We start from the raw sequence: 21068 nt of genomic DNA, 5'->3' as shown, positions 1-21068 counted from the left end.
CAATTATTTACAACTCCAAGCTTTTGTTAAAAACGCTTTACGTCATATTACATGGTCTTCCCACTTGACAAAATATTCTCCTTACCAAACTCATTAAAACAGGGTGCTATGGGTACTTAAAAACTGACTTCTAAGTATTAACAGATCAGGGAACTACTGCACATTTTGAAAGGTCACTCACCAAATTCCAGTCCATGCTGGTACCTTAACATCAATTCTCTGACCACATTCAATTTCTGATTTTTATCCATGGTGTGGTATAAGCCAAGTAACCTTGTCAGCTGCACCACACATAAATGTTGCTGCAGAGCTCTGATGTCAGCAGGCAGTGCCAACTTATCTTCTGTTGGTGTCGACAAAGGAACAACTCCAAGTAACTGATTAATAAACTACAAAGTGGGGGGAAAAAGGAGCACAGGTCTCAAAATAGAACTAGTCTTCAGTAGGCCACAATTAACAGAAACTGAAATGGTCTAGAAAAAGACATCAAGAGAAAAAAATTAAAATTCCTTTAATATGCCATTTTCTCCCTACCAAAATAGCTAAAACAAAAAAATCTGTGATAGCACACAATGCTGGTGAGACTCCAGTAACTGCGGCACACTTCTTCAATGCTGGCCAAAGGTATTTTGTCAATGCCATATGCTACAGGAACTAGAAGATTTTAAAAATTGTGAAAATGTTTCATAAATTATAGCACACCAAAACATGTACTGTAACAATGAAAAAGTTAAATTAGGAAGACTATAGAAAAGAAATTAACAAAAAATTTTAAAAATTAAAAAGCCTACAACTATATTGACACACAAATTCTTAAAGGTTACACTACTTTTAAAGGAATGATTATCTTATGTCAATGACCTTAAATTTTTTTAACTAAACTTTTTATTTTGAGATAATTATAGATTCACATTTAGTTGTAAAAAATAACACAAGAGAGCCTGTGTACTATTCATCCAGTTTCTCCCAATGATAACATCTTGCCTTAAAATGTTTTTAATTCTTCATTTGGTTAAGTATTAAAGAAATAAAAAACCACACACCAGTTCCAGTTATATATTTATTAAACACATGCTTATTTTTGCTCACTTCTAAAATCCTATTAAGATGCAAATAAGGAATAAAAAAGGAATAACCCACAAAGATCAAGCATATGTGAATAGGAGGGCTGGCTGATTAGCTCACTTTGTTTAAAGTGCAGTGTTAAAACACCAAAGTCATGGGTTCAGATCCCGTTACTGGCCAACAGCCAAAAGGAAAATAAAAAAATGTGAAGAGGGGCTGGCCAGTTAGCTCAGTTGGTTATAGCGTGGTGCTGATAACACCAAGGTCCAGGGTTCAATCCCTACATAGGCCAGCTGCCAGGGGGGAAACAATATGTGAAGAGGTGATGGCAAATAAAAAACATCAAGATTTCAAAAGATAAAAAGCAGAAGGGGTCAAGGGTTGGGATCCCCACACCTGCCAGCTGCAACAACAACAAAAAGGCAAAAGGGCAGGTGGTAATTAATAACTAACCTACAGGGCCAACTGGGAGGACACCAATACACAGCAAGCCTATTCCAATCACAGGACCTTGAAGACTCAGATTTTCCAATCAAAGAACCTTACACACTCAGAAATTAAGGGCACCAGGTATCTGAAAGCTAAGGTGCCCATGGGACTGAAATAAAATTTGCTAAAGAATTCCCAAGCTCACAGACATCAACTTCCTAAGTGAGAGCAGAAGCCTAGGGTTTTATACCAAAGAGAACCTGAACCAGACCTGTAGCCTCAGGGATAGCAGGCATAGCTGAAAACACGGGATAAATTGAAAATTTATTTATTCAATGATGAGAGCCCCAGCTCCCCTCTCCCTACTCCAAGCCTAATCCCTGAATGCTATCAGCCAAATATATAAATCCTCAAACAGATGGTGGCAGACAGGCTCTATGAAAAGTATTTCTAAAGGGGTAGAGCTGAGAGAATGTCATCTCATGTTTTAGACCACACTAAGAAGAGTTTTATTCTTTAATGGTTCTGTCTGATTGATCGGGGTTAATGGAACAAAAAAATATTAACTCCAAGAGAAAGTAAGTTCTGCAAGAAAGGTAATCTCCATATACCAAGTGGCTAAGCTGTGAATAATATTTACAGTCATAAAAATACAAATAATGTATAATGACTGAACTATATTGGGGGAAAAGTATGTAAGGGGAAAAGTGAGATGTTATAAACAAATTATCACCTTCACAGTGGGACACCAAGATATGAAGATTATAAGTATCAAAATAAACAAACTGCTATATAAACCTGTAATTTAGAAATATGGAAGTAAATAACAGAAGAAACTGTTAAGAGTTGAAAGTGAGGGCCGGCCCGTGGCTCACTCGGGAGAGTGTGGTGCTAGTAACACCAAGGCCACGGGTTCGCATCCCATATAGGGATGGCCGGTTCGCTCACTGGTTGAGCGTGGTGCTGACAACACCAAGACAAGGGTTAAGATCCCCTTACCGGTCATGAAAGTGATTTGAATCTGCAGAGCTAGAGTAACAAAGAGCAGCTGTTATTTTCAAAATAAGCCTTTTTTTCTTTTTCTTCCTTTTTTTTGTCTTTTCTCGTGACCGGCAACGGGATCGCAACCCTCGGTGTCGCGCCCCCACCGTGCTCAACCAGTGAGCAGACTGGTCTCTATATGGGATCCGAACCCTCCGCAGGAGCGCTGCCACGCTCCCAAGCGCCGCACTCTACAGAGTGCGCCACCAGGCCGGCCCCAAAATAAGCCTTTTGATACTATTTGACTTTTTCAATTACATATTTTTTGATATAAATTAAAAATTAAAATCTCATCATGCAGTTTCACATCCATAATAATTTTGCTTCAATGTCTACAATTATATTAATTTTAATTATTATGATCAGATATTTATTTTGTATTTGTAACAAACTGCAACTCTGGTTTTCATTTTTGAATTAAATGCCTGCATAGTTTCTACTGCAGCTCTTCTATTCTTCCAGGCCATTTTATATATTAGTTATGTTTAGTGAATGCTAAAGAATCTTCCAAACAAGTTTTGTTACCAAACAATATATGCACGCTTTATTCTCATCTGTATAGCTTTACTGCTGTGCAAAAAGCTTCTTTAAAAACTAAGAACCACTTTATTGTTTAGCTAAAACTCCAAAGCAAAAAACCCAAAATTAAAACATTACCATGGGTGAGCCAATTTAAGATAACTGGACTCAATGGCCCACTCTTACAGACTAGTCATACATTAGAAAGATTTGGCTCATAATTCATTCAACAGTTCTTGGCTTGAACCTATTTGAACAGTTTGCAATCCTCTGACAAACATAGCTGCAAGTGACAGGATTTTTAGCTATTGAAGTCATCCTACAATTAAAAAGTTGTAACACCAAAATTACCTCTCAATTAAAATCTACATAGAAAAGGACCATGAAACTCATTGCAACAGCTTTAAATTCTTAGTCACACATAAGAAAAATAAAAAAATAAATTCTTAGTCTCACGGTAAGAATCAGTGTAATTCTGATTACACTATCATTGTTAGTATTCCAGTAGGGTTCCTTTGAATAAATAATTCTTACCATACGGTGTCACACGAGATGACATAAGATTTTCTTTTTATTTTTTTTTAATGGAAAAAACATAATTGATTATACATATTTGTGGGGTACAGAGTTGAATATGAATACCTGGGTACAATATGTGATGATCAAATCAGGATAATTAGTATATTCATCATCACAAAATGTAATCGTTCTTTGTGACCCTTATGTAACCAATTTTCTAATTTCCCTCTCTCTCCCTTCTTCCCATCTCTAATAATCACAGTTCTGTTCTCTCCTTTTGAAAGTTCAGCGTATTATTGTGATTGTTATTTCTTTCTTTCCATCTTTTTAATTTATTTATTAATTAACTTTTTTAGCTCTCACTTATGAGTGAGGACGTGTGGTATTTATCTTTCTATGCCTGGCTTATTTCACTTAACAACACAGTTTTCTCCAAGCTCATACATGTTGCTGTAAATGGGAGAACTCCATTCTTTTTTATGGCTCAGTAGTATTCCATTGTGTATACCACATTTTCCTTATTCAGCCATCCATCAATGGACATTTAAGTTGGTTCCAATCTTGGTTATTGTAAAGGGTATTCATAAACATGGGAGTGCAGGTATCCCTTCAACATGATGATTTCCATTCCTTTGGGTATATATCTGATAGTGGGATTGCTGGCTTGTATGGCAGTTCTACCTATAGTTGTTTGAGAAACCTCCATACTGTTTTCCACATTAGCTGCACTAATTTACAGTCCCACCAACAGCATATAAGCGTTTCCCTTTCTCCACATCCCCACCAGCATTTGCTATTCTACGTCTTTTTGATAACAGCCAGTCTAACTGGCTGAGATGCTATCTTAATGTGGTTTTGATTTGCATTTCCTTGATGCTTAGTGATGTTGAGTACTTTTTCATGTACCTGTTAGATGACCTAAGATTTTCAAACACACCAATCAAGTAGGGCTGTACAGAAAAAGTTACTAGTACTAGATTCTGGGCAGCAACATAAATGTTCCTCTAATGCAGCCCCACCATTTGATGCTTCAACTTACAAAATGGCAAGCACTGTAAGACAAGATCAGTTGTTCCCTGTCTTAGGGCTTAATGTATAATATGCTCAACAAACACTGAATAGATCCCTCCCACATGGTTATCTAGATTCTGCTAAAATCCCTCTAATAACACAAAGCTCACAAAATGTATTTTTAGAGAATTCTAAATACTAAAAAAATCTTTTTCTTACTGAGACAAATTCTCAATTTTCTGTAAAAACTTCTTGCTGGTCCCTGTTCTCTTCCCTCATCTACAAGACAGCTTTTCAAATATGTGACAGGAAGTACGGTATTTTTAGAGAATTCTAAATACTAAAAAAATCTTTTTCTTACTGAGACAAATTCTCAATTCCCTGTAAAAACTTCTTGCTGGTCCCTGTTCTGTTCCCTCATCTACAAGACAGCTTTTCAAATATGTGACAGGAAGTACCACTCTGTCTTCACCAGACCAAAATTCTCTCTTCTGCTCAATGACTTTTCTCTCTCATATGCTTTCAAATCTTCCTACAACCCATAACTCTCTTTGCTGGGTGTCTTACAATTTATCCAGAAACTCCTGTGTTTGGCCTGAGCCCTGTAGGCACAGCATCCCAAGAACAGCTCTACTAACCCAATTTGACTGATGAGTCATTTCAGAACCCCATAGAGACCACTGGCTACTTCTCAGTTTTGCAATGCACTGCTCCATCTACCCTCGATGTGTCACCTCACATCTGACAAAATATTGAGCCCTCTGGACTCAAGATGTGGTCACCAAAAGAATATTCTAGTCCTCTCCACTGTGCTCCCAAGCACTTCATTCATGTCACATGGGGACAACAGAAGGCATTCTGGGAGAACAGATGGTGGCAGCCCTGTAAAAGGAAGATATAAAACCTTCACTAATTACAGAGTTGTTTATGAGTAAAGTGGACCAAAGTCACTGACTTTCTTTACAAACAACACTATTTACACTGTGCTCTATCCCACTGCAGGCACACTGTTCTTCCCATGGGTAGAGCACTCCAGCAACCATTACCAAGGAAATTCTGGGCTAAGTGCTAAAAACCTTTAGTATGGAATGGGATATGAAGTTCCTATCAATGTGTGAGCAATCTGATTCAATACATGTTGCTGTGAATGAGAAGTCTAGAAATATGGTCCTCCATCCTGATATATAACTGATTTACATTGGGTTCATTCACTTCAAGAACTCCCAAATGCATGACAATTAAATACAATGTGGTACCCTGGATTGGATTCTGGAACAGAAAAAGGACTTTAATGGAAAAACTGAGGAAATCCAAATAAAATTTAGAGGTTAGTTAACAGTAATGTACCAATGTCAGTTTCTTAGTTTTGACAAATGTACCACAGTAACTTAATATGTTAACATTAGGGGAAGCTAGGTAAAGGGTATACAGTAGCTCTCTGTAATATCTTTGCAACTTTTCTATAAATCTAAAATTATTCCAAAATAAAGTTTATTTTTTTAAAAAATCCCTAAGGCTTTTGAGTTTCAGACTGCTTCAGCAGGAATAAATCATGGTTTGAAACAATTAGTGATTAAATGTTGTAGTTTTCAGCTTATTAGAGATAAGATATTGAAAGGACTAGACTTCATCAAAATGTAAAACTTTGTGCTGCAAAGGACCTTGTTAAGAGAAAGAAAGGACAAGCTACAGACTGGAAGAAAATATTTGAAACCACATATCCACCAAGACTTGTTTCTAGAATTTATAAAGAACTCTAGAAACTCAACAGTAAAAATCAAAAAGCAAATAAATTAGAAAATGGGCAAAAGACACAGACATTTCACTGAAGAGGATATACAGATGGCAAATAAACATATGAAATAACATTACACACGTATCACAATGGCTAAAATAAAAAATAGTGACAACACTAAATGTTGGTGAGGATGCAGAGAAACTGGATCATTCATACATTGCTAGCAGGAATTTAAAATGGAAAACAGCTTGGCCATTTCGTATGAAACTAAACACGCAGCTACTATAAGACCCAGCAATTGTACTACTGGGCATTTTTCCCAGAGAAATGAAGACTTATGTTCACACAAAAAAACCTGCACATAAATGTTCATAGCAGCTTTATTTGTAATAGCCCAAAACTGGAAATACCCAGATGTCCTTCAACAGATGATTGGTTAAAGAAATGGTGGTACATTCGTCCCATGGAATACTATTCAGCAGTAAAAAAGAAATGAACTACTGATACATGCAACAATGAGGATGACTCTCCAGGAAATGACGCTGAGTGAAAAAAAAAAAAAAATCTCAAAAGGTTATACATAGTATGATTCTATCTATATAACATTCTTAAAATGACAAAATGATAAAAATGGAAAATATATTAATTAGTAGTTGCACAGAGATAGAGATGGGGGAGATGGAGGTGTAGGGAAGTGGCTTGGGTATAAAAGGGTAGCATGTGGGATTCTGGTGGTGGAACTGTTCTATATCTTGATTATGCTGGTGGTCACACAAATCCATGTGTAGTACATACTGCACTAAATACACATACACCACACACATATACACATCAACGAATGCATATAAAACTGGTGAAATCTGAATAAGATCAGGGGAATTGTATCAACATCAATTTCCTAATTATGTTATTACACTATAGTTATGCAAGATGTTGCCAGAGGCAAAATGGATGAAGGGTACATGGGATCTCTGTGTTATTTCTTCCAACTACACGTAAAACTACTATTATCTCAAAACAGAATTAAAAATTTTTTTAAAAAAGGAAAAGTCCCGGTCCGGTGCGGGCGCGACACTGAGGGTTGCGATCCGTTGTCGGTCACGAAAAAAAAAGACAAAAAGGAAAAAAAAAAAAAGGAAAATCCAATCATCTGCCAGGGATTTATTCCCATTGTGGCTTAACTTAATAAGAAATCATGCCTTCGATGTGACAGTATCTAAAGTTCTTAGCGTGACAAGGTAGTTATCATGAAATCTCATGTTCATCATTCCCACACATTTTAGAAAGGGAACCCAAACACTTAACCTAGTTTCAATAAATTAGAGGCACTCAAAAGAATTCTAAACTGTACTTACTTTTGTACACTGTGTAGTAGGCAAGAGGTCAACAAACACCTTAAGGTCTGTAAAACAACAAGGCTTATCCCCAAACTTTTTAAAATACTGGAACATTAATTCTTCTGGATCACCTAAAAGAAGGAAAAAAAAAAAACTCATTAAATTATTCATGGACAAAAGCAATCTCCAATCTAAACGAGAGGTCTAATTTGAAAACAGTATTTCAAATAAAAATTTGCTTGAAGAGAAAGAATGAGAGCTGAAAGACAGCTTGCAGTTTAAAAATAAATACTTTTTACAAAAGTTGAATCTTACAAACTCAGCTTACCTGTTATTACAACTAAGGAAATGTGAAGCTTTTCATTCAGTTTAAATTTAAATAGCTAAAAAGTTTTCCATTAAATTAAAATTTAAATAAAGACAAATTTATATGCAGGGCTGGCTGGTTACCTCAGTTAGTTGATAACACCAAGGTCAAGAGTTTGTATCCCCATACTGGCCAGCAACCACCCCCTCAAATTATATGCAAACATTAAAATTATTTTGTTTTATTTTCTTTGGCAGCTGCTGGTACAGGAATCTGAACTCTTGACCTTGGTGTTAAGGTGGTGCTCTAAGCAACTGAGCTAACTGGCCAGCCCACAAACATTAAATTTAAACCTTTATATACAGAAAACAGTTATATACAGTTATATACAGTTATAAAACCTTTATATACAGTTCATTTTTCCTCACAATAAAAAATAAAAATAAAATGCTCTCAAATATATATGATATTTAAGAAATAGGACTTTTTTGGCGGGGGGGCAGCTGGCCAGTATGGGATCCAAACCCATGACCATGGTGTTATAAGGCTATGCTCTCACCAGCAGAGCTAACTGGCCAGCACAGAAGTAGGAATTTTTAATCCAGGGTCTCCTTAAGATTTTAGGTCTTGGTTCCTGTTCACATTTTTCTGGGAAGAGAGGTCCATAGCTTTAATTGGATTTTCACAGGACTCTGTGATCCAAGAGAGATTATGAATCACTCACTGGTCTGGCAAAAAATTTTTTTGTGTAGACTAGACAAATTCACAGATTTGTAAGATACAGGCTGATGAGTGGGAAGAGAAAGATAGAGAATGGATAAAATAAGTATCAAGGCTGACCCAACACGTTTATATCCAGCTTGGGGAAAAAGCAATTCTTCAGAATCCATTTTAACAATATTTTGCTGAAAGTCACATGAAAATTTTCATTTGCAATTCTGGAACTAGCACAGACTGAAATTGCTGAAGTAGACCCAAAGAAAGAAGTCAAGATGGAATTCAAAATTGGTTGTGAGTAAACTGCAAAGGGAATCACTAAGAGAAGTCCACAGTTAATTTTAGAATGAGCTGCCGAGAGTATTAATTAGATCATTAAAATGAACAGGGATGTTCTAGGGTAGATTTTAAATATCGTTGGTGTTCATTATCCCAGGACACTGGTCCCCAAAAAGCCCTCTTAAAGTTAGTCAACTTTTAATGAGGTCCAAACTTTCACAATGACGAAGAGGAAAAAACGGTTTCTTTAGAGCTTTCTCTTTAAAAATGAAGCTGAAAAATTTAGAGAGCTTATTATCTTAAATTTAACAAAATTTAGGGTACAATTAAAACTATAAGCTAATTCTTAGCATGAGCAAAGAATTACTGCTTTTTTTTTTTTTTTGGTGAGGGAAGTGTCATTTTTCCAACAAAATTATGAACTAGCACAATATGACATCCTTCCCTTCTGGTGCAGTAAGATCACAAAGAACCATTTTATGAAAACATCTAAGGGCTTCATCAAATTTCCTGAAGGCCTCTTTAATGCTTTCCTATCCATATCATTCTTTTCTCTCATCTTGTCATTATCCTTATAAAGTTTCCCTTTAGCTGCTAACGGCTCTAATCCTGCCAGATATTCTTTTGTCAATGGCTTTGTGAGTGCGTGGAGCAGATTTTCAAGAAAACTTTCATCCACTTCATGAGATCCTGAAACTTTTATAAAACCAGCAATTTTACTTTGAAATTGATTTTGACTTTATTGTTGAGTCAGCAAGAGAATGTCTGACATAGACTCTGATGGAATATGGAGAGATGCTAATGTTAAGCCACGTCAAATATGTGATTGAGGACTAATTTTATAAGTGATCCATTCATTGGTAAATATTTTCAGGTTATGAAGACATTTGCTTCCCAAATGCAACTTTGTCACTACAGGCCCCAGATAATGAATATTGCACTTGGGTATTGGGGGCATCCCTGTATCTCTTGAGAGTTCCCAAATATCGTATAGGTTCTTACCCAGTTTGTACTCATCATTACAACCCTGACTTCGTAAACGCCTAATCAGCTCCAATTTAGCTAGATGTGGTCCTCGGAGACGGCGAGAACTTTTAGATTCTTCTGTTATTCGATCTTCTATAAACTTCACAGCTTCTTCTGCAGAATAATGTACATCTCCTTCTAAAGAGCTGGGTATAAACACATGAAAAAAGCATTTCATTGCCTCTGCTGCCCCTCCTAAAGTTTAAAGCCAAGCCAAATTGATTTTAAGAAACAAATTAAATATTTAAAAATGGGAACAAAAGAGAACTATGAGCATATTCTAACAGATAACATGTTATAAAATGACTCCCAGTTTTGGCATTTAATTACTACAAAGCGACTAACCACCTCTACTACTTTCTAGAAAAAAAGAATGGATAATTTTGTATACATAAAATATTGCCTAGTAAAAATGTAAGTAAATTTTACTTTGCTTGAAGAATGAAGGCTGACAAAAATTAGATGACTTAATATTATGAAGCACCAGCTCATAATTGGTATTTTATTTTATTTTTTTAAAAGATGACCGGTAATTGGGGCCGGCCCGGTGGCGCACTGCTACAGTGCGCTGCTTGGGAGCGCGGCGGCACTCCCGCCGAGGGTTCGGATCTGACATACAGACCGGCCGCTCACTGGCTGAGCGAGGTGCGGGCACAACACCGAGGGTTGCGATCCGTTGCCGGTCACGAAAAAAGACAAAAAGGAAAAAAAAAAAGATGACCGGTAAGGGGCTCTTAACCCTTGACTTGGTGTTGTCAGCACCACGCTCACCCAGTGAGCTAACCGGCCATTGCTATATGGGATCCGAACCCGGGGCCTTGGTGTTATCAGCACCACACTTGCCCGAGTGAGCCACAGGCCGGCCCCATAATTGGTATTTTAAAATCTTGTTTCTACATTCACTTTTTAAAAGATCCCATTTATGTTTATCACAGTATTGTCTATAACACCCAAAGAAAAAGGGACAAAGAAAAAAAGGGAAAAAAAAAGTGTTACTAATAGGAAAGAGGTTCAATTAATTATGGTCATCTCTAAGCCAGTAAAAAGAATGAAACAGACCTATATATGAAAAGATGCCCAAGATATATTTTGACAGGAAAAACTCCAAGTTACAAACCATTATATCTAAGACAATTCAATTTTTATGTTGAATAATAAGAATAATTATGTTAGCATATAAATACAAATAAATCTTGAAAAAAAGATACCAAACTGTTATCGTGAGTTACTTTCTAGAATGGTAGAATAACTGGGAACTAAAACATCATGTTTCTGCACTAAGATTTTTACAATAAATACATTTATTTTATAACTTAAAAAATGGGAAAAATTTTACTTTGAAAGGAATACATTATTGAGAAAGAAAAAGAATTCAGTTGGCTTACAATGAAATCCTTTTGCTACAACATATTAAAAAGTGCTATTGTAATTCAGGAAAGAAGACAACTTACTGTTCACCTTCAGCAGGAGGAGTCCAGGACTCTTCAATCAGTCGAAAGACAGAATCGAAATAAGTCAAATAGAACTGCCAGTCATCTGAGCTAAAAATCAGATTGAATGATGCACACAGGATTAAACCCAAGTTGTGACAAATCTGCCTTAGGAACCATGACATGAAACTTATTTTCTAAGTTATATTTTAGTGTGTATTAGAAGTGGCCCACCCTTCCCCCTGGGTTTCCTCTGCAGCCCTAAAAGAACAGCACTCCAAAGGCATTTTCAAAGTAAAAAACTGTTAAAACACTAATCTTTTCTTCAATAAAATGGCCAGGCCTAGACAACTAATATTCTTAACAAAAAACTCCTCATATAAGCATTTCCTGAGTGAGGGTGGGCAGGTGGGGGGTATGGGAGAGGTGGCATTGTTGTAGGGAGGAAGGAAGCCTCTCTCTTTTAGGCCAATATTGAATTTGAGAAATTAATGATTTTCAGCATTCATTCTCAAGACATAGTATTCAGCACCATGGTGGCATAAGTACCATTATACCTCTTTACTGAAAGACAAAGGCTCACTGAAAACATTCAGAACACAACTACTAAAAGAATACTTTACGCCCAGAAATCTCAAAATACACAAACACGTGTGCACACACACGAAATTAATAGTGAAGCCTTAAAGCCTCACTACAATCTCATGGTACGAAATAAAGCATCTACTCACTTTTTCAGTAAGAGGCGCCTGGAAAGGGCATTGCACTCTGGCCACCTGCTCAGCTTCTTGTACATAGCCATGCATTTATTTTCCCGACTCTGAATCTCACTTGTCAACTTCTCTACAATTAAAAGTTATAAAAGTTGGTAAGCTGGTTTCATTTCTGCTCAAAAATCAGAATAAAGTCCAACCACAAGAAGGAAAATGTTACATTTTCTTATTCATTCTCTTAGAAAATGGGACCACTATTAGATACAAATTACTATCTTATTAAGGATTATTTTGCTAAAATGAAAAAAGTACACTTAAATTTATTAAAATGAAAATTTTTATAATAATTTTCTCTGTAAGATATAAGGACCTAGAATATAATGGGTGGAGGATCTAGTATGTGGGATATACTTAGAAAACCCCAACAGCATCTAGGGACCAGTAAATTTAAGTGCCTTTTGGACTAAATATCCATCAAGAACTATTTAAGCAAATTGCCTACTTTATACTATAGAACCCTGGGCAGTCATTAAAGAAAGTGAGGTGGTGAACTATACCTCTAAGACACATTATTAAGTTAAAAAAATAAACGATGGGTATAACAGTATGCAAAGCAGAGATCACAAACTCAAATGCCTTCCTAGGACAGGCAAGTAAACAAACAATGTTTGTATCTACAAAGTACAAACTGGCCAAAGGCATTAACATTAATATTTTTTAATTTTACAGAAAAATTTGTTTAAATAAAAACATTGTGCTAATGAAATAAGATTACTCTGTGAGCCAGGAACAGTATGTTCTCATTTGTGGTTATTAAAAAAAAGGAAAAGGGAGAGAAAGGGGGGAAGATATATCATTAGAAGGATATAAAGAAAAAGTAACTGGAGGAGAACCTAGGGGGCAGGGAGTTGGAGATCTGGGGCATAATCTCTCACACTCCTCGAATTTTCTGAATCTATGAATTATTTTCAATTAAAAAAAATTTTTTTTTCCTTTTTGTCTTTTTTTCGTGACCGGTAACGGGATCGCAACCCTCGGTGTTGCGCCCCCACCGCGCTCAACCAGTGAGCAGACCAGTCTCTATATGGGATCCGAACTCTCAGCGGGAGCACCGCCACACTCCCAAGCGCCGCACTCTACAGAGTGCGCCACCGGGCCGGCCCTCAATTAAAAAATATTAAAAAAATAAATTTACAACATACAGTTAAGTCTGGAAGAATACAACAAAATGATCACAAGTGAATTTTTTATGTCTTTATATCTTTATGTTTCTGTATTTATTTTCCACAATAAATTCATGTTTAAACAAAAAAAAAACCTTAAGAAAACTTTAAAAATTACCTCCTAATTTCCCTCTGATGACATCTAAGGCTTCCTGGTACTTTCCTAAACGTTCCAGGATCATATAATAAAGTTCAACCTATAGAAAAAACAAATAAGAAGTGCAACCATTGAAACTTTTCAATAATGAACAGATAGTTATCTATTATTTAACTATCTAACAGATATTTTAAAAGTTATTTAAATAGAAACAAATACTATTTTCAAATGAGATGCAAATGACAGTAAGAATCAGATGACAGTATTTCCCCTGCCTATGTACATCTCAGCCTAAAGTACTTGCTGGAAACAGTTCAATGTTCACTGTACTTAAGCTGAGGGCTTCCAAAACTTCACACTTACACAAAGGCCAAGAGTGAGGATCCAGCTATGGAACTGGAATAAAGCAACAGTTCATAATATTGTAACATAATACTGTAGCACTACCAAACCATGAAAACACAAAAGTAGGACTTAAATTACTCACTTCCGCCTCGGCCTCTATCTTGTCCTCTTTTACCATTTTTTCTACCATTCTCTCAGCAAGGGGCAGAAACATTGTTTTTGAGAGGTTTTCATCCTGTGCCGATATAGACTAAAAGAGGAAAAATAAAGGTTTCATTCTAATTTCAAGATTCATCGTCCTATGCATTCTTGAAATACTGAGCTTCCACAATTTGACCTAACTTTTACATAAGTTAAAGAGGGAGTATGCCTATATTGTTTATTATATATAAAGGGTATCATCAGGTGTTTGAAGAAAGCCTTTCAGATATCTTTTTGAGATGTTCATATATTAGAAAGGAAATGGCAATTCCTTTTATTTATACAATTTACTGTTAGATAGTTACCTTAAATTGATAATTAATGCATAATATTAATAATTTTAATATTGCCAGAGATTCTGCTCAGAGCTCACTTAATCCTTATAAACAACCTTCCAAGGTAAATATTTATGCTTATTTTATAGATATAGAAACAAAGTTTAGGAGATTCCCCCAACAGTTCTCCAAGACATGTGATAAAACCATGAAGGCAGACCTGTCTGACCCCCAAATGTCTTCTGAATCACTACATTTTAACTCCTTTATCCCTATCTTCTCCTACACAGAATCTCATTTTAGTGCTTAAAAGTAGTTCTGGGAGATAAGCATCTCCAATCTGCAAAAAAGCAAACTGAGGCTCAGAAAGGAGAAGTGATAGAACAAGGCCACCCAGTTCAATGACCTATTTACTCTCCAACAATATTGTCTTAAACACAAATTTCAAGTCAAAATATAATTTTTTTTTTTTTTTTAAGATGACTGGTAAGGGGATCTTAACCCTTGACTTGGTGTTGTCAGCACCACGCTCTCCCAAGTGAGCAAACCGGACATCCCTATATAGGGATCCGAACCCATGGCCTTTAGTGTTATCAGCACCACACTCTCTCAAGTGAGCCACGGGCCAGCCCAAAATATAAAATATTTTGAGGCTTGTATTTAATCAAATAACCAAGCGATGGATCTAAAAAACAGGGGAAATGCAGCCCATGCTGTACACAAATAAACCAATACACTAACTCATAAATAATACGAAAAATCCCTAACTTAAAAAGTCAACTGACAATATGTAAAGTCCTTGTCTGACGCATGACGCAACGCGTTACCCAAAATATTCAGAAGACAAGTAAGGACAATGAGTATATAAGAAAGTAAAATCAAACCTCAATCCCATTCTGAATGCCATACTCACTTGCATTATTAAGCTCATCACAGACCAAAAGTAGTAAGGGTTTTTGGGGACAATCTTATATAGAGCCATGCCAGCCTGAAAGACAGAGAGCCACAAATACTTAATTTAGAAAACATTATACAGAGGGCAATTAATGGTCTAAATATGTGACAAGAAGTCTCTAAATATGTGGAGAACAGCAACACATTTACATATCCCAGTTAATATAAGTGCCTAGTGACTTGACGGCTATAGCAATGGAGGAAATCACAAAACATCATAAGTAATATTTCACCTTTTGTGCCAGATTTTTCTAAAATAAAGTTCACTATTTCTAGAATACAGTGCAATCCAATATAATTCTAGTAGACTACTAGGCAAACACAAAATTTGGCCTATGAGTCTACATAAATAAACTTTACTGAAGACACCACACTAACCAGTTATAATAAAACACATAAAGAAATCCAGACAGTATATCTAAACTTCAAAATTAGAAAAGATTACTCTGGCATAATTCAAAAAATAATTCTTAGGTTAGGAATATAATTAGGTTCTTCTAAGATAACATTCACTAGAACTGAACCCTTTCATTGTGAAATGCCTAATATTCAAATACTTAAATGCAGAGTGTTGTGGATTGATTGAATTGTGTCCCCCAAAGTTCATATATTGGAAGCTTAATTGTCACTGTAACTGATGAAGGTAGCATATCCTATTGTGGTAATTGAAAGGTGAGGCCTTGAAGAGGTGATTAGATTGGAGGACAATGCTGTAGTAAATGGATTAATAATGGTGGTCAGGGGCATGGTTCAGAGGGCTTTAAAAGGAGAGTACATGAGAGTCTCTCTCTCTGCTCTGCCACTTTCTGCCACGTGAGACACCCGCATTGCTGTAAATCCACCACAAAAGAGCCTCACCAGATGTGTTCCCTGGACTTTGGACTTGCTAGCCTCTGAAACTAACAGCAATCAATTCTGTTTTCTTACAAAGTACCCAGTTCCATGTATTCTGTAATAAGCAACAGAAATGGACTAATACATAGGGACATGGCTAAAAGGAGTAAAGTAGACCTATTCAAGCATAATTGAGAATTTGTCCATAATTAGCCAACTAGTAACTGATGCTGAGAACTCCACTAGCTAATCAGAGTTACTATTTTATGTTTTTAAATCTTTTGTCTATCGTTAAAACTCTTCAAAATTTACATGGAGCCCCTATGAAGTGGAAGAAATTGCCTATTCCTGCCAAGGATACAAAGATTGAGTCCCAGTCCAAAAGGAACTTAAAAGCTAGGGAAAGAGATAAGACAAATATACAAATAACTAAAATATACTTAAATGTCCTATACAAAAATATCATGCTAGGGTGTTTCCAAGGAAGGTGAGTTTAAGTTTTTTCTTTCCTTTTCTTTTGTTAAGGGGAAATGGGTGGGGGTGGGGGGCCTTTATCATTAAAGCCTCTCCAAAATAGCAGTCTTTCAGATGTACCTCTAAGGTCAACCAGAATGCCTCTAGGCAAAGATGGGGGACAGAATATGTACACAAATACAAATATTTGGAGTGAATGGGTGAATGAATCAACTCTAAGTAGGGGAAAAATAAGTCTGAACAAAAAACATTAATAAGAAACAAAGTCAAGGGACATATGTTGACAAGAACAAGTAGGATATCTGGCTGAAACAAAGGTTTAAGAGGAGTAGTATGGGAAACAGTTGAAAGGTAGACCGAGGTAACTTAGTTGTAAGGTATTCAAAAAGGAGTCCATAGTGGGAAAGGAGGTAATATGTACAAATCTATACTCTTCTATGAAGAGTATTTTAGCAGAACTGTGAAGAGAAAAAATAATTAGAAAGAAGAGCACAAGGTGATGAGGCACTAAACCAGGATGAGGTACATCAAACAGAAGAGACACCTGAAAGACACTGTGGAGGAAGAATCAAGATTATCTAGAGATAAAACAGACATAAGGGTAAGAAGAAGAGATGGCTCGAGATCCCTGTTTCAAACATTGCAGTACACATAATCTGGACTGATAAAATCCAAAGTGTTAGAAAATCAATTTTACTTGATAATTTGGGAAAAGAAAACATTTTTATAATGACATGCAGAGATAAAAAAGAACAGAATATTAGAAATGAATATGAATTTTTAATATAAAATGTAAGACAAAAATTTCATGCCCACACCCTACCATCTTGTAAACTCAGATAATCTGCTTGATACAGAAAATTTCTGATGACAGACAAGTGTTAAAAACATGACTCTAAGTTAGGACTCAGAGAATTAATATGTTATTTACAGAAAAAAAGTCTAATCACCATATGAATGACTAGCAATTCTTCATGTACATGGTTTTAATATTACCTGCCAAAGATATCACTTGGGGCAGTAGAAGCTCTTAAGTTTTCTAATTCCTCTGCTTCCCTCCCTCCTGTCCACCTCCACCAGTTTATATGCAGGTACTTCAAAAAGTTCATGGAAAGGGGCCGGCCCGGTGGCGCACTGCTGTAGTACGCCGCTTGGGAAGCGTGGTGGCGCTCCCGCCGAGGGTTCGGATCCCACATGTAGGCCGGTTCCCGCTCACTGGCTGAGCGAGGTGCGGGAGCAACACCGAGGGTTGCGATCCCGTTGCCGGTCCCGGTCCGGTACGGGCGCGACACTGAGGGTTGCGATCCGTTGCCGGTCACGAAAAAAGACAAAAAAGGAAAAAAAAAAAGTTCATGGAAAGATTTATTTATTTATTTATTTATTTTAACTAAAAGATGACTGGTAAGGAGAACTTAACCCATGACTTGGAGTTGTCAGCACCGCAGTCTCCCAAGTGAGCTAACCAGCCATCCCTATATAGGGATCCGAACCCGTGGCCTTGGTGTTATCAGCAACACACTCTCCCAAGTGAGCCACGGGCTGGCCCTGCTTTATCTTTTAATTCTATATTTCCACAAACTTTTAAAAGTGCTCTTGTACAAATCAGCCATTTATTTAACAAATATTTACTGTGCATATGCTATCCTAGGTGCTAGGGATTCAGCAATGAACAAAACAAACAAAAGCCCTTGCCCTAATGAAACATGACATTAAATTTGTAAAATCCCTGTCACCTCAGACTGATAAACCAAACTCAAAATAAACATACATATAAGCTAAGGAGTTGTAACTACTTTAAGCAGCGACAAAGGTAGTATAAAAATTAGACATTTCATTCTAAAACATTTAACACTAGACTACTTCATTCTCGTAACACATTAGAATGGAATAATGCAGAAGCAAGTCATGGTTAAAACATATTAAGGAACTATAACTGTTAAACCACATCAAAACAATGTCTCCAAAAAGCAAAATGCAAAATTGTATATATTTTCTGGCAAGATGTAAAGCTACACTATCCAAAAATGAAAACAAGCTCTATGTTCAAGTAATATTTTTTTTCCCCTTTTTTCAAAATTTACCTTAATATTGCTATTACATGAACTTATCCTTTTTGTTATTTTATATATGTGTATATATATTTATCTAAAACATATTTTGTGGGATCATGAAATTAATATCTGCTTAAAAAAACCCCACACACACAAATTAAGATGAAAGTATCTACAGCCCTATATCCTGGTGACATTTTTATACATATTCTTAGAGATATATCCTTTGTTGAGGAGGATGTGAGGAGAGTGAGAGAAGGCAATTTTACAACCTGCTTATCTCAATTAACATATATTGGGAAGATCTTTCTACATCAATTTCTACATCAACAAATAAGAACACCCAGTCTTATTTGAGGGGGATGAGATATTGCATTTTATTCTACTGTAGAGATGAACCATAACCTCTTTAACTGTCTGCATGAACAGATATTTAATATACTTTGCTTAAAACATATTCTTAGAAGTTTTCTAGAAAGGGCTCACAGAAAAAGAAAAATTCTTAGAAGTAAAAATGATATTAAGGATTTATATGTATATATGTTAGTGTTGCCAATTTTTAAAAAATACCTGTTTTACATTAAAAGAAAAATTATAATCTCTAAATATTTTTCCTGAGAATATCAGTAAATAAATTAATAATAAAAATTTTTAAAAGAATTATGTCTAGGCCCCCAAAAATTCTTCCAATTTGAAAACTTGAATAAGGGAATACAAAGGTTGACATTAAGGAGAAATTATACCCACGAGCAAATCATTTCTAAAAAAAAATGATAGCGTGACATCATAACCATATATGGGCTTAACAGTACAGGTTCATTTCTCTAGGATGTCAGCTTTAGCCACACACTAGTCCAAACACGTGTCCAAATAAGACTCCTTCACATGTATACAAACAACACCTTCTATGATAAGCTGCCTCAGACAAAATAAATAAATAAATAAAGTTTCCCAAGCAATGAATGGGGATTTTTCTCCCACTGGATTTAAACATCTCGGCAGGCTATAAACAGTTAAATTTACAAATTAGGTACAAACTTTGAAATTACTTTTTCTGTAGTCTGTTCATTTTTTACTCTGGGATTCTCCCATTTTCTAAAAATTTAACAGCAATCTGATGCAGTGGGAACGTCTGAAGCAGATTTACCAGAACCAAACAAAACATACCATCAGGCCACAAAAGAACAATCAACTTATTCTCAAATAAAACATGTAAAGAACTTGAATAGTTCATCATTAAAGACATAAGGAAAATACCTAGTTGATCTCCACACACAAACACACAAATTTAATTACACACACACACACACACACACACACACACACACACACACACACACACACACACACACACACACACACACACACACACACACACACACACACACACACACACACACACACACACACACACACACACACACACACACACACACACACACACACACACACACACACACACACACACACACACACACACACACACACACACACACACTGCAGTTAAATCACATTAAAGAGACTTTTACCTCTAATAGTAAATCCCACAACCTAGTAGGTTTGGGGATGAAGTTACCTGTTGCATTTTCTTGTATTCACCCACTCTGGCATAGGCCATGAAGAGGTGAGAGTGATACTCCTCACTATTGGGAACTTTCTTCACAGCTGCCTCATAAAGTTTTGTAACTAACTCCGCTAAGATAAAGAGAAATAAGATTTAAGTTATACTTCAATGATTAAATCCTAATGGCATTTAATTTTTTTCCTATGTGGCAGAAATAGGAGTCTCCTATTATTAAGGAAGAAGAAAGCATTTATTTCGCCTCATCTGATCATTCCTCTTCTCTTGGTTAGGTATTCAGATGAAGTATGGAACAGGTTAGGACTCTACAATACCCTCCAGAATCTGGCCTCTCTGCCTCCTTCCTAACCCTTTCCCCCAGCGCTTTATCATCTAGCCTAATCAAACTATTTGTAGCAGCTTCCCTGTGTTGTATCATACCTCCATGCCTTTACGCTGTTCCCCTCTTAACTGGATTCTCCTTTCCTCTTTTCTACTCAGTGAATATCATCCAAGATCTGTTCAGATGTAACCCTCTCTGCAAAACCTTCCCTAAACACCATCTCTGCTCCTCCATCCCAATTTGATCACTGCCTTTCTCTGCCATCTTAGAATCTTATAAACAACTCTATTATAGCATTTATTAATACATAATGCAATATACTATCTATTGATCTATTTTCCTTTATAGACTATGAGTAACATGAGGGCAGAAACGGCATCTTTCATCTTTGACTCTGATACTTACTTGTCACAGAGAAACATTCAAACAATATTTGAAGAATAGATAATTTTTTTTAAATACTGGGGGGAGTCCATATCCCTAAATCAATATAATCTCTAAATAATCAGACATAATATCTCAACTCTTAAGTTTTATCTTTTGTAAGAATTAAAAACAAAATTTACCTCTAAAATAACT

At 36.1% G+C, this 21068-nt stretch overlaps 1 protein-coding gene across 1 annotated transcript in view; it reads right to left on the bottom strand.

Annotated features, from left to right (window-relative positions):
• Positions 1-21068, bottom strand: part of LOC103599791 (N-alpha-acetyltransferase 25, NatB auxiliary subunit) — a gene marked incomplete at its 3' end in the record, with an annotated part of 53931 nt that overhangs the window by 16651 nt on the left and 16212 nt on the right. Inside the window, exons 4-12 of the mRNA XM_008583966.1 lie at positions 20162-20280; positions 15186-15260; positions 13939-14046; positions 13473-13551; positions 12150-12261; positions 11440-11529; positions 9965-10134; positions 7678-7790; positions 182-389 (exon numbers count right to left, since the gene is read on the bottom strand). Of these exons, the coding sequence (XP_008582188.1) occupies positions 182-389; positions 7678-7790; positions 9965-10134; positions 11440-11529; positions 12150-12261; positions 13473-13551; positions 13939-14046; positions 15186-15260; positions 20162-20280 (1074 nt within the window). The remainder of the gene's footprint in view (positions 1-181; positions 390-7677; positions 7791-9964; positions 10135-11439; positions 11530-12149; positions 12262-13472; positions 13552-13938; positions 14047-15185; positions 15261-20161; positions 20281-21068) is intronic.

Source organism: Galeopterus variegatus, unplaced genomic scaffold (genome assembly GCF_000696425.1).
Source record: "Galeopterus variegatus unplaced genomic scaffold, G_variegatus-3.0.2 Scaffold3105, whole genome shotgun sequence".
In the NCBI taxonomy this organism is placed as follows: Eukaryota; Metazoa; Chordata; class Mammalia; order Dermoptera; family Cynocephalidae; genus Galeopterus; species Galeopterus variegatus.
This window is presented reverse-complemented; position numbering and strand designations above follow the sequence as displayed.